The following is a 13,648-nucleotide window of genomic DNA, read 5'->3' as shown; positions in this document are numbered from 1 at the left end:
GACACAAAGAAGCTTTCTAGTCTGGGGAGAGGGAGTTTGCAGAGGCGCATACTATGTGCTAGAGGGCCATCCTGGGGTGGGGGCGAGTTCCAGCCTCCCAGGGTGCCAGGAGACATGGCAAGAACACAGAGATGCAGGAAAAAAGGACAATCACTGTGACAGCATCTGCCACTTTCCTGCTGGGTCAAAGAACAGAAAAACCGAGCCAGCTATACTTACCAATGTGTGCTTCATGCTCAATGTTAGGTGTCTGTCATTGAGCTTCTAAAACACGCTGATGATGGGTCCATAGGAATTATTCTCTTGTTTTTTCAGATTGGCAGACTGAGGCAGAGAAAGGCTATGACTACCAGATGCAGAGAGGTGGGGGCAGGCAGCCTGGATAGGGAGACTTTCTTTCTCACCACTCTGCAGTGAGTACCTAAGGCTATGAGCCTGCCATGGTAAGGAGGGAGCCAACGTGTTCATAATCCCAGCGCTGGGGGAGGCAGAGGCAGGTAGATCTCTGTGAGTTGGAAGACAACCTGGTCTATAAAGCAAGTCCAGGACAACTAAGGCCATACAGAGAAACGGTGTCTCAAAACAAAAATAAAACAAAACAAAACACTATAAAATAAGTAAGGAGAGAGTATAAGGTAGAAGAGCATACACTCTCACCAGCGACTGCTCCAGACACTCTTGACTTCCTGAAACAGTTGGCTCATGGCTATGATGCTCAACAGTAATCTGAGAAAAATTGCATCACAAAATATCACAGTCCTTTGTACATACCAGGGGGATGGGTAGACACACCCATGTTGACATGACTATGGCATGTGCAATTCTTCTGAGAGCCACCTTCCTTCCTACCTGTGGCCATCATGTGTGGGCTCGAGGGCAGGGGAGGTGCAATGTGTTACCGAGAGGCAACTGGTATGATCATCACCAGCTAAGATTCCCCAGGTGCTACTGTGAGGCACGCATGAACTCCCACTGCACTGTTAAGAAAGGTTGGGAGCTTTGTGAGGCAGTGGCCCGGGTCAGGACATCACTCTATGTGTCCCTACTCATTGGCCTCCTGGTCAGGACATCGCTGTATGTGTCCCTTCCCATTGGCCCCCTGGTCAGGACATCGCTCTATGTGTCCCTACCCACTGGCCCTGGCTCCAGTGGCAATTGTAGACTCACGCTTCCAGCTGACCGTGCCTCCTGTTCACTTCTCACCCTCCACCTCACCTGGCAGAGCATTTGAGCCCTGACAGCTTGAAAGCCTTGCTGAGGAGTGACTTTGCTGATGGGGGACAGGAGGACCTTGTAATCATAAAGAAGATGGATTGTGCTAATTGCATAAAGTTCATTTCCCCTTTCTAATAAATATTTACCCTTCAATGTTTATAACTTTTATGTTTGGACTTTCTTGAAATATTTTATTGAATTAAAAACATCACATTGCCATTGGCTAAAAGAAGAGACAGTTCTACTTGCCAATAACTCCTACAACAAATGCCAGCTACTGATGCCAAGTTTTTTTTTTTTTTTGTAGTTCATATTTCCATAGACAGTTCTGAGCCTTACAATACCAGCATTCTGCAGACAGACATGCAAGATTCAATGGTGATAGTATGGGGGACTCCAGAACGCTATAAATGAAAACGGACTGTGTTTTAATTTGTCTTGGTTCTGAAGCATGCGAATGCTCGGGAAGGCATTTGCTGGTTACCACTTGAAGCCTAGGTGGCTCTTAACACAGAGTGTGGTGATGTTTTTCCTATAAGCAAGGGCATGGCCCTTAACTTCTATGGCTCTTAAAACATCTATGGGCCCTGAGTGCCAGGACAAGAGCATACAAGGAAGTTCTGCACTCATAATTGTACCCGAAGAGGAACAAGAACTCGGGGCAGCTGGGGCTTTCGACAATGGGCAGAAGCCAGCCTGCCACCCCTCTCCAGGGCTCTGAGCATTTAGTGGCACCTACTAGTCCCTGCTAGGCTATGTTTGTCAAAGCCTAATAGTGTGAGATGTATAGGATAAGCAGGAAGACAATTAAATCAATGTTTCCAGAGTACAAAAACCAAATCCAAAACAAAAACAAAACAAAAAAAACAAAGTACAAGAAATGAAAACAAAACAAGTTCCCTGTAATGCAATAGTGTTTCTTGTTTTTAATATGTTTAAATTACAGTGTGGGGTGTGTGTGTGTGTGTGTGTGTGTGTGTGTGTGTGTGTGTGTGTGTGTGTGTGCAGGTGACATTATGTATATGTGGCAGTCAGAGAACAAACTGGTAGAGTTAGCTCTTTCCAGTCACCATGTAGGTCCTGGGGATGGAGCTCAGTTTATCAGGCTAGGAATGTGCTGATAAACACACAATATGATAAGAGTTGGCTTGGGGCATAATAAATTGCTGTGATGTTGAAGAGGTGGGGAGTACAAATGGTAGCCTGTGATGTTAGCCGTGACTGTTAGAGCGGAGGTAGCTGTGACTTCTAATCTCAGCGATGGCCACGGGACCCGCAAAGAGCGCTAGGACACATTGCCAGCCGCCAGAAGTGAAGGGGCTATTTGCTTCAGTGAGAGGCTGGAGGGAAAAGTTGCAGTCGCTTTCCCAGCCTGTTTCACAAAAATCCAATGAAACCACCCAAGGGCTTTAGTTGAGGCCAATCATGGGAATGTGGGGATGAGAAATCCAGTCTCCTGAGACCAGGGAGGCTGCACCTGACTGCCATCTTCTGCCAGGATGCCAGGATACACTCTAGGCCTACATTTCTGCAGAACTCTTACTTTGTTTATGTATTTAACAACTCTGTGTTTGTTTATTTATTTAGTATGTGTGTGCATGTGCGTGCGTGTGTATACACTCATGTGCTTGAGTGGAATGACATGTATTTGGAGGTCAAGGGACAACTTGGGGAATCAGCTCTCTCTTTCCACCATGTGGGGCCCAGGACCGAATTCATGTTGTCTTGGTGGTCAGTGCCTTTACCCACTGAGCAACCCTACCACTCCCCAGAGGGGAAACTTACTTCTCAGAAGCAGAGTAGAGGATGGAAGAGGGCTCCAAGGTAGCGAGGATGGCTAGGTATTTGTCTCAAAGTGCAATCTACCTAGTTTCATTTATCCTTTGTTTTAAGCTCTGCATTCCAAGAGCAGAAAGCACCCCACTCTGCAGCCCCATGGCTCGGCTTTATTCCCTGGGCCATGTCCAACCCCACTTCTAGTTCATGATTTTTAGTGGTAGGCTTAAGCTCTAAAAATGTTTGAGACAAAAAGACAGGCAGACACAATACACACAGTTGTCTCATTAATGTTCAGGTGCTTCCCCGAGCTTTCCATGATAGCTGCACACGGGGACTCAGCCCCGGGCTGGCTGGCTGGCTGGCTGGCTGGCGGGCTGGCTGGCTGGCTCGCTGGCTGGCTGTGAATTGGGAGGTCTTGTCTTCCAGGGAGCTCAAGGCCTGGGAATTCAGACAGCATTCTCAATTCCCACATAGGAATGCAGGTTTTAAGAGAGAGGTTCCTCCAGATTTTGGAAGCTATGATTTCTGCATGGTATTGTCTCTCTCCTAAAAATGCCTGCCCAAGAGTGTTTTCTTGTGTTTTATGACATCTAGTAAGTAAGTAGATTTTTTTCCTATTAAAGAGGACCAAAAGTAGGTTTTATAATCATAATAATTTCTCCCCTCCCCGTGTGCATGCATGTGCATGTGTGTGTGTGTGTGTGTGTGTGTGTGTGTGTGTGTGTGTGTGTGTGTGTGTAATACAGAGAACAATGTTGGATGTTGTTCCTCCTCTCCTACCTTATTTGAGACAAGGTCTGTCTTGCTTTCCTGTTTGTGTACAGCAGGCTAGCTGTTCCATGAGCACCCATGGCTTTTCCTCCATTCACCTCCAATGTCTCCCTAAGCATAGCCAGGCATGGTGGTGTACACCTTTGATCCCAGCACTTGGGAGGCAGAGGCAGGTGGAGCACTGTGAGCTCGAGGCCAGACTGGTCTACAAAGTGAGTCCAGGATAGCTAAAGCTACACAGAGAGACCCTGTCTCAAAAAACCAAAACCAAACCAAAACAAAACAAAACAAAAAGAGCACCAGGGTACAGATGTGCTACTGTGCCTGACTTTATGCAGGTTCTGAGGTTCTGGACTTAAGCTTTTAGGCTTATAAAGCAAGCACATCCCTTACGCACAGTGTAGTTCTTTCTGAAACCAAGGGAGATGATTTGAGATGTAATGACAGTAATCAGTGACATTGCTAGTATGAGGACTGGACAGTCAGTGCTGTCCACGTGGACACAGGGGAAAGTTCCAGGTTGTAGGAACATGACTTGGGCCCTGAAGACATGTACGCTGCCTTACTTTCAGAATGAGATGGGTTGTCATTTACAATGCAAATCTAAAATCCATCCTTATATGCTCTTCCAATGAGGTTAATAGCCTTGAAAGAAGCAATATACAGCTGCATGTGTTTGCTTTTGTTAACTGGTTGTTTCATAACTGATTGACATTGTGAGTTTTTATTAAATCTGTCTTCTATTTGACACCAGTCACACAACTGTACCCAATATCCTATACACTGCTTCTTTACCATACACAGCTGTGATAAAATTTAGTTTAAACAGCATAGCAGGGAGCTGGGGATTGAGGATTAGCAACAAAAATTACCAACAAAAGGACAGCTGTAAGAGCATACTAGCAGAAGTGGTTTTTAAACTAATTGCTCATTTCTGGGATTTTCTACTTAGCATTTTTGGACTACAGTTGACTTTGTGTAACTGAAATCTCGGAACATAAAGCTGTAGTCACAGAAGGCTTACTTCATTCCTCCTTATGCATAAAAATCTCACAAGACTCCACTTCCATGCTCCTCTTTCTGGCAAACGCCATGACTTTGAGTGAATTAGTTTCCAATGGAGAATCTCTACTCACTTTCTATTGCTGATAAAAACAAACGACTAGTTTAAAACAGCACAATTGTCTGGGAGTTCTAGAAGTCAGAAGTCTAAGATCACTATCCCTGCAAGCCTGGCTCCTTCCTGAGGCTGTGGGGTGTGCCAGCCTCTTCAAACCTCTACCTAGATAAACCCAAGTCCTTGTCTTATGTCCACCTCTGGTGTCACTCCAACCTCCTGTTTCTACTGTCACTTTATCTTACTCACTCACTCTGTATCCTTCTGGGTGACACATCTGAGCCTTCAGACCAGCACATACAATCCAGGACAATGCCTCCCCCTCTAAAGACAGTTATATCACACCTGAGAAGTCTCTTACACTGACAGTCATAGGCTCTAGGCCTTTGTACATGGAGGTCTACCACAAGAGCATTCTTGCTCTTTTTGTAAAATGATCAATGATATTTTAAAAATAGGTGTTTATATAAACCACTTTTCACCCACTTTGAGGCTATTTTAAGGGCTCTTAATTCCTTTTTAGAAACAGTTTTTCACCCACTAGCTTCTTTTTGCTGAGAAGAAGACATTATTTTTCATAGTGCAGGTCCACACATGATGAGTGTTTCAACTTTTGTATAGTAGAAAGCCTGCCTTTCATAATTACTTTTGAAAGATAATTTTGCTGGGTATAGAATTTTACATTAACAGACTTCTTTCTTTCAATACTGTAAGAAACTTCTCTACTCCTGATCTGCTTGCATTGTTTCTAGTGAGCAATACACTCACTGTATACTTGTCTTTAATTGCCTGGCTTATTTTAAGATTTTTATCTTTAATACTGCTTTTGCTTACATTTACCATATTTTCTGATGTATAAGACGACCCCCAACTTTCCCAGTTAAAATACAGTTTTGGAATATACTTGCCATATAAGACTACCCCTCTTCCAATGCACACCTTGTACAGCAGTCTCTGGTAAGTGTCTATTTGCAGGCAGGGCACAGACAGACAGACACTTTATTAAACGCTGGCAGACAGCCAGTGCCAGCCTACACTGCTCCTTTAAGGCATGTTCCACACTCAACCCTCAGAGTTGAATGGGTGGGTTCTGGTGGACAGCCAATCCACTGAGCATTCTCCTCCTTGAGTTTCAGGAAGATGTGTGCAGCTTGCTTCTCCCTGCTTCATGCTCCCTACACAGAGAGGTACGTGGCTGCAGCAACCACCCTCCCACTATATGCGCCGGACATAGGAAGCTAGGGGAAGCAAGCTGAAGGCAAGCACCTGGTATATAAGATGACCCCTGACATTGACATGGATTTTTTTCAGGGTTAAAAAGTCATATGCCGGAAAATACGGTATTTATTTTATGCATTTATTTGTGTGTGCATGTGCACATGTGGGAGTGTGGGTCATGGGAATAGAATTCAGGTCTTAAGGCTTGGCAGCAACCTCCTTTACCTTCTGGTACCTATTACTATTTTTAAATAATTTAATCATGATGAATGTTGGTCCGGATTTCCTGGTTTCTTGTATTTGGAGTTCACTGACCTCCTTTGACCTGTTGTCTGAACATTTTCATCAAATTTGGCAAGTTTCAGCCATTAGCTCATCATTCTCATTTCTCTCTATCCCCTTGTGGACATTATCACAGGATTGTAGGGCTTTTGGGATTTTTTTTTTCAGTTTTTTTTCTCTTGGTGTTTCATTTTTAAATCATTTTGGGTTGCTTTGTGTTCAAACTTACCAAGCTCTATTATGATGCCTAACTAGCCATCAGTTTTGCCAGGAAAACCTTCATCTAAGACTTTGCAGTGTTCTTTTTCAACAGTACTAAGTAGATACCATTTCCATAGCCCATGCATGTATTAGAATTGTTATTCTAATGTCCTTGATATGGGCAATTATACTATATGTGTCACTTCCAGGTCAGTTTTTATTGACTCTTCCTCAACATGACTGTACTTTTCTGCCTTGCACATATGTCAGTTTTTTTTTAATGAATTAACTTTCCTGCTTTGCACATGTCAGTTTTATTTTAGTTGATACTGATCATGGCTTTTGAGTAATGAATAGTTTTGTATTTCTATTATCTTAATTTTGGTCTAAAATTTCATTAATATTAAAATTTAAAAATTGTGTGTCATGTATGTATATATTATGTGTCCATAAGTGCAAAATCCAGAGATAAGCACATCTCTCTTGGCACTTTTCATACATAGAACTGGCCAAGCCATGGGCCTCACTGTTTGCAAATCTGCAGTGTAGGGGTGAGCAGTCTTGGCTCCAAGTCTTTGCACTGCTACCTACACACTAATCAAACCATTTGGAATGGTCCCTGAGTTTGACTTGGTAATACTCTCTGCAAGCTGGAGGCAAATTCCAGGGAGTTGTGATGAGAGCTAACGGGCCTCATGCAGGCTAGGGCCTTATGATCAACCGTACGGGCACTGATTGATAAGTGCTGCTTGTACATTATCATTACTATTAAATTAATTTATCACTTATTAAGTTGTCTCCATATGATATCCTCCAATGTCAACGAGTTTTGAGATCTCTTCCTTACCTGGGCAGGGTTTGAAATCAGGTGATATCAAAGCATTTCTAAGGAGTGTGACTAGATTTCCTTTGTCCTAAAGACTTCATACTAAAATACCAGGCTACTAGTTTTAGTAGTCCCAAAACATCCCCTTCAGAGTGATCCATGTAAAAGGCTGTGAATGGATAGATGCTTGCATAGCATGTGCGGGGTGTTCTCATAGTTGGTTATATGGGGCATACATGTACCTGTGAGGATGTGTGCATATGCACACACCTCATGCCTCTGCAAACAGAAAGGTCACATGTCTGAAATACCCATGACCTCCAGTAGAATCCCGACCTGCAGAGGGACTACTGGGCTTCTGCATCTTCCCAGGTCTGCTCTTCCCTGGTGGCTTACCTCCATGTTTCTGCAGAAGGTAGCATTGGTGCCAAACAGAATCTGGCACTGCTCATTGGCGCTGTAGTGCATGCCTGGCAGCTTGTGTGGAAGGCGCAAGGCATGCTGGCTCCTGGGGTCAGTGATCAGTAAACAGGTACTGACTTTGGATCTGAAAAAGCCAAGAAGCAGGTCAGTCTCCAAGTGTACTAGCCCCATCTTTGTTCTGAGTTTTCAGTACTCTGAGAAGGATGTGCCTTGGATGGTTCATGGGACAATGGTCACGGCACTGGATTCAGGGACTACCCTTTTGGTGTGTGTTCTTTCACCATATGACTAAATGTGGGTCTCTCCTTTGAAGATAATACAGAACTGACCACTTGGTAGAAGCCCAGGAACAGCTCTGATAAAGCAAGTGCACTTTCTTAGGAGAGTTGGATGAAATTATTTTTCTTTGAGCAAAAGTAACCATGAACAAAAAAGAACACAAGTTAAGGTTGTTTTAGTTTAAACAACCTCAAAGTGCTGTTTTCTGTTGGCATGGAGTCTCTTTGAGGGATTCCTGGGCCAAAGCAAGTCTGCCAGATTTGATCTCACCTGATCATATCTACCCTGCTATCACAGAAGGCAGGCCAAGGGCTCACTGTGCATAGAACATCCTGATTTCAACTAGGAAAGGAATGCTCATTTACAATGGGAGATGCATTTCACCAAAGGGGGCTGTAAGGAGATAAAGTGCTCAATGCTTGTATTTTCTATCCTTAAAGCAAGGCAGATAAAACTAGACACTTGCACAAACCCTTCAAGAGTAGAATATAATGCATGCACACATGCACACACCCACAGACAGACACACACACACACACACACAGAGAGAGAGAGAGAGAGAGAGAGAGAGAGAGAGAGAGAGAGAGAGAGAGAGAGAGAGAGAGAGAGCGCTGAGGCTAGTCCACAGCTTCCAGGCCCAATCACAAGCTACCTGTCACCTGTGGGACCAGCACTACGCACCCCAGCAAATGTCACTCTGACACTTGTGAGTGATAACAGAGTAACATGAAGTAGCTTATAACATTTTACTGTAATTACAATACTCAGTGGAAGTAGACTATCTTAAAACCAGTAAGTTCATTTCTCAGCCTAGTTACTAAACAACTTTTCTATCCACAGGAAACAAGTAGAAGACCCTTTAACTATTTTAGCTCACATTCCCTGGGTACTGTCAGATAGAGCTGGCCTGCTCAACTCCACCCACCAGCGAACCTTACCGACTCACTTCTGTTTCCACTTCATGTGGACTGTGGATTAACACAACGAAGCAGTGAAGCAACCAGGGACCCTAAGTCAACACTATAAATACATCCCTAAGATTGGGCAACAGGGACTAAGAGGGACCATGGATGTGCTGCTTTAACAGGGGCCTACAACCAGATTGGAAGGGTCTCCACAGAAATCTGAGAATGAAGAAGTCTAGGCATTCTTGAGGAAGGGACAGGCTAGTGAGAGAAGCACACCCCATCCTGTATACGGGAGGGAAGTGTGCAAACCCACCCCCAGCAAATTCACTGCCCCCAAGAGAAGCAGCACCAGCAAGTGGCAGCAGGCTCTCAGTTCTACAGCAGCCAAGTTGTCCCTACAGTGGTGGCCACCCATGGTCATAGATCAGCAGACAAGTGCAAGATGGAGTCACTGGGTTGATATTTCACTCAAGCAACCATTTATTCAACCAATCCCCTACTGGACAACCAACATCACCACAGCAGCTGCAGCCTCAGGAAGGGGCCTTTGCCCATTACAGGTGGCTCTGCACTGATCACCTCCCAAGCCAGACGAGAGTTCATCCAAAGACTGGCGTCTCACGCTTGCTGGGTTGCCCATCTTTGGTCTTTTAATTAAAAAACAAAACAAAACTCTGTTGATGTTATGGAATGAGTCCAGGACTTACTTGAGAAAGTTCTCGAGGTCATCTCCACTACAGGATGACCAAGAGAGGTCGCTGGGGTTCCGGCCTTTCACCCACTCTCCCGACATGATGTGCGACCGGCCAGCACAAGATGAGTGGTCATCGTCATGGTTCATTCCCAGGCTGTTCAAAGAGAAAGAGAAAGGAGGGATGTGGGACGCTATGCCTCACATGCCTCATTTCTAGGTCGCGGGTCAAGCGTAAATCAACTTTAAAGTACAAAGAGCGATGTGGACAGGGTGCTAATGTTATCACACTACAGACCACAGTCAGGAGTTTATACGGAGACTGAGGCGGTTTGATTACAGAATGTATGAAGATTGAGCAGAATGATGTTAATAATGAGTGACTGAACGCATTCTTAAGCATGATAATTAATGACATGCCAGTGAATAAAGTCCAACCTTCTGATAAACTGACCTGATATCTCACATTAAATGTCATTATGTTAGTGGCCTAAAGTTTTGCACTCATTAGAACGAACCACACCACGCTGAGAGCCAATGGGAAACACCAGGGACCGAGTTGCTGAAGACTGTGGCTTCGAGGCTTCCAACTCAAGAACAATTGTGTCCTTTGTGATGGTTCATACCTCTCCCTAATTTTTTTCTTCTTTACTGAAAAAGTTCCTTATCCTCAAGAAATACAAGAGAGGACCCAGAGGGACCCCTGTCCTCATTAGCTGGTGTTCCCTGTGTCCTGTCACCTTCCTTGTCAACTGCACCTAAGGGATACTGGGAGGTACCTCTAGGTGGGGGTGTGACCAAATGCTGACCTAAACGATGCCCTCGGTTTATCCACATGCCCACACTGTAATGAGCTGAACCTGCAGACAGGCCAAGAGCAGCTTGTGCACAGCTTGCTGGCAATGATTTCCAGGAGAGAGACCCAGTCACGGTACTTGAGGTTTATATAAACTACTGTTTAGGTTATTTTTAGTTTAAATTAAAGATTACCTGACTGAAAATTCCATGTTATTTTAGGTTTGTGTCCCAGGGCATGTATTATTTCTGGCAATGGTATGTTTGATGAAAATGTGTGGCATTAAGCACATAGTCATTTTAACTCAAAATGACTGTGAGGTCGAGGGCACAGATGGGTCTCTCATGTCACATACGTCAGACACGATAATAACTTAATGGCTTTGGATGGATCTTATCTTAAACAAAACAGCACTCCTGGATTTGCTACAGGATATCTCAAGGCATACCATGGAGGGGGTCAAGGAAGAACTCCCACAATGCATCACACCACTCAGCTCCACTGGAGTCAGTACTGAGGACTCCAAAGGAGATAGAGAGCCAGGGGTTCCACACAGCCGCCATGCTGGAAGTTCTGGATTCAGCTATCTCTGAGCTGACCCGCCTTTCACATGCCTTTGGACTTTGATGAAAGGGGACAGGAGTCAGGTCTGGCCTGTCCTCAAAGCTGCCTTGGCCAGTGTGGAGAAATGAACGCTAGAGGAGGGATGGGGAGGCCAAGGAACGGCTGTCAGGGGCACAGCCTGGCCATCAGATGGGGTCGAGGGCACATTGGTGCTTGTGTTATTTGCTATAATGGGTAATATTGTGCTAGGCAAGGATGGATAATAAACGCATAGTGTGAAGCCGTCATGAAATGACAGAAGGCGTGAGGTCACATCCAGGTCTGTGCACACATGCTTTTGTACTGCATTTACACACACATCTAAGACACTTATAGCAAGTGGGCTTTTCACTCTAACTTAACAAAACTTTAACTAATTATGCCAAGACAGAGAAGAAAATACAAAGAAAGGACAAAGCATGGAGGGCCGATGCCCTGCCCTAGTTGGCAACTCCTCTGCAGCTCAATTTCCTCATCCTTGACTAAACACGGGGTAGCCATATCTAGCTACTCATTTAATATATAGTTGTCAGATGCTTTCTATTAGAAAGACACAGCTCTGAAGTACTAGGCATGTGAAGCTCACAGTCTAAAGAAGCGGTTCTCAACCTGTGGGTCACGACCCCTCTGAGGGTTGCACAGCTGATCTCCTGCACATCAGATGAGTCATAGCAGTAGCAAAATTACAGTTGTGAGGTAGCAATGAAATAATTTTATCACTGGGGGCGTCACCACAACATGATGAACTGTATTAAAGGGATGCAGTGTCAGGAAGGTTAAGAGCCACTGCTCTGAAGGAAAAGTCATGGTGGCTACGAAGGAGGCAATGACTGTTTTAGGCACATTCATCCATGAGAGTGAAGGAATCAAACAGCCTCTGGGCTGCCAACTCAGGTGTCCCGAAGGCACCATGAAACAGGTAGCAGGCACATTAACTTTGAAGAAATGCTCACAGTGGGGCTGAGAGATGGCTCAGTGGTTAAAGTGCTTGTTGTACAAGCATGAGGACCCGAGTTCAAAGTCAGAGCACTCATGTAAAATCTGGGTGTGGCCATGCACCTGTTAATGCGAGTGGGTGGGAGGACTGGAGGACTGCTGGGGCTTTGCTGAGTAGCCAACATAGCCGAAACCCAGCAAGCTCCAGGCTCAGTAGGAGACTGTCTTACAGGCATAGTATGGAGAGTGACAGAGCAGGGCACCAGACATCTTCCTCTGGCCTCTACAGGCACCCATAGACTGCCTGCACATGTATATGTGTGTGTGCACGCCCAACACACACACACACCCACACCCCCCCCCCACACACACACACAGAGAGAGAGAGAGAGAGAGAGAAAGAGAGAGAGAGAGAGAGAGAGAGAGAGAGAGAGAGACAGACAGACAGACAGACAGACAGACAGACAGACAGAGACAGAGACAGACAGAGAGAGACAGAGAGAGACAGAGAGACTGTATGTATATATGTGAGTATACACACACACACACACACACACACACACACACACGATTGTGATAAACTGGTTTGTGTCATCTTTGTTTAGTTTCAAGTCCTTCTAAATCTAGCAACTTTGATTCCCAAGAAGCTAAGATTTAAGCCCTACCCTGACAATAGGGGCTGGTTGTGATGCTCATTCACTTGTTAGTTACTCAAAACTCAGAGTGAGGTGGGGATCTAAAGGCTAGCAAAAGCCATAAGGTGGACCCCATCCTTTGCTCCCACTAAAGTCCATACCCATAGAGGGCCTCAATGGTGCAGCCTTTTAATGGGCATGAGTAGCCAGACCCCAGCAGCTCCTGTGTCTTTCTTCAAAGGCCAGCAGTGAAGAGGGGGAATTTAGTTGACAGCAGGAGGGGTTGAAGAAAGGCTGCCTCCCAAAGTTTAAAGGCCTGTTGGAGATATCAAAGGGCACAGGATGCTTTAGGCAGTAGCCATCCTAAGGACAGGGGACTTCCTGTTCCTAATAACTATCACCCCCTTGTCTTTTTTTGTGGGGGGAACCAATCATCAGGGGGCTGTGTGGACTCACTGTTCAAACTCTGCCTTTTCCAGCATGCCAGGGAGGCGGAGAGGAAGTCCAGCCCCCTCCAGGGCTGTGAAATGATTGCGACTCAGCCCCTTTCACGGTTTCCAGGATTCACACACCATGTCTGCGTCCAAGGCTTTTGTTCTGGCCCTTGGCTCACGTGGAGCTCACCCCCACTCTGAGGCCAGAGTTTTTTCCTCTTGAAAAGTGGCTCTCCATTCTTGAGGGGGGAGGAATGTCCCTGAACTCTGACCCCCCCACAGTCCCTCTTTTCATGACTCTCAGAGTCGCCCCAAAGGACAAGACTTGTCATTCTTTTTTTAAATCTCAGCAGCTCACAAACTCTTGACAGCCTGGCCCAGAGCTAACCACACAGAGGAGCTGATGAGAACTGGCAAACTGATGGAACCCATGGACTGACGGAAAACACAGCAGCTGGCTAGACAGCAGAATTCCTATATGTTCTCTTTGCCTATATTCCTGAAGTAGATGGGTATTTCCTAGAGTCACTCTAC

At 45.2% G+C, this 13,648-nt stretch overlaps 1 protein-coding gene across 2 annotated transcripts in view; it reads right to left on the bottom strand.

Moving 5' to 3' along the window:
- Positions 1-13,648, bottom strand: part of ADAMTS17 (ADAM metallopeptidase with thrombospondin type 1 motif 17) — a 290,517-nt gene that overhangs the window by 127,740 nt on the left and 149,129 nt on the right. For both annotated transcript variants that reach the window (XM_084773343.1, XM_084773344.1), the window contains exons 9-10: positions 9,727-9,867; positions 7,806-7,956 (exon numbers count right to left, since the gene is read on the bottom strand). In XM_084773343.1, coding sequence (XP_084629469.1) covers positions 7,806-7,956; positions 9,727-9,867 — 292 coding nt within the window. The remainder of the gene's footprint in view (positions 1-7,805; positions 7,957-9,726; positions 9,868-13,648) is intronic.

Source organism: Acomys minous (genome assembly GCF_964271855.1).
Source record: "Acomys minous genome assembly, chromosome: 2".
Taxonomy (NCBI): Eukaryota; Metazoa; Chordata; class Mammalia; order Rodentia; family Muridae; genus Acomys; species Acomys minous.
Note: the sequence above shows the minus strand (reverse complement) of the source record. Positions and strands in the feature narration are given on the sequence as shown.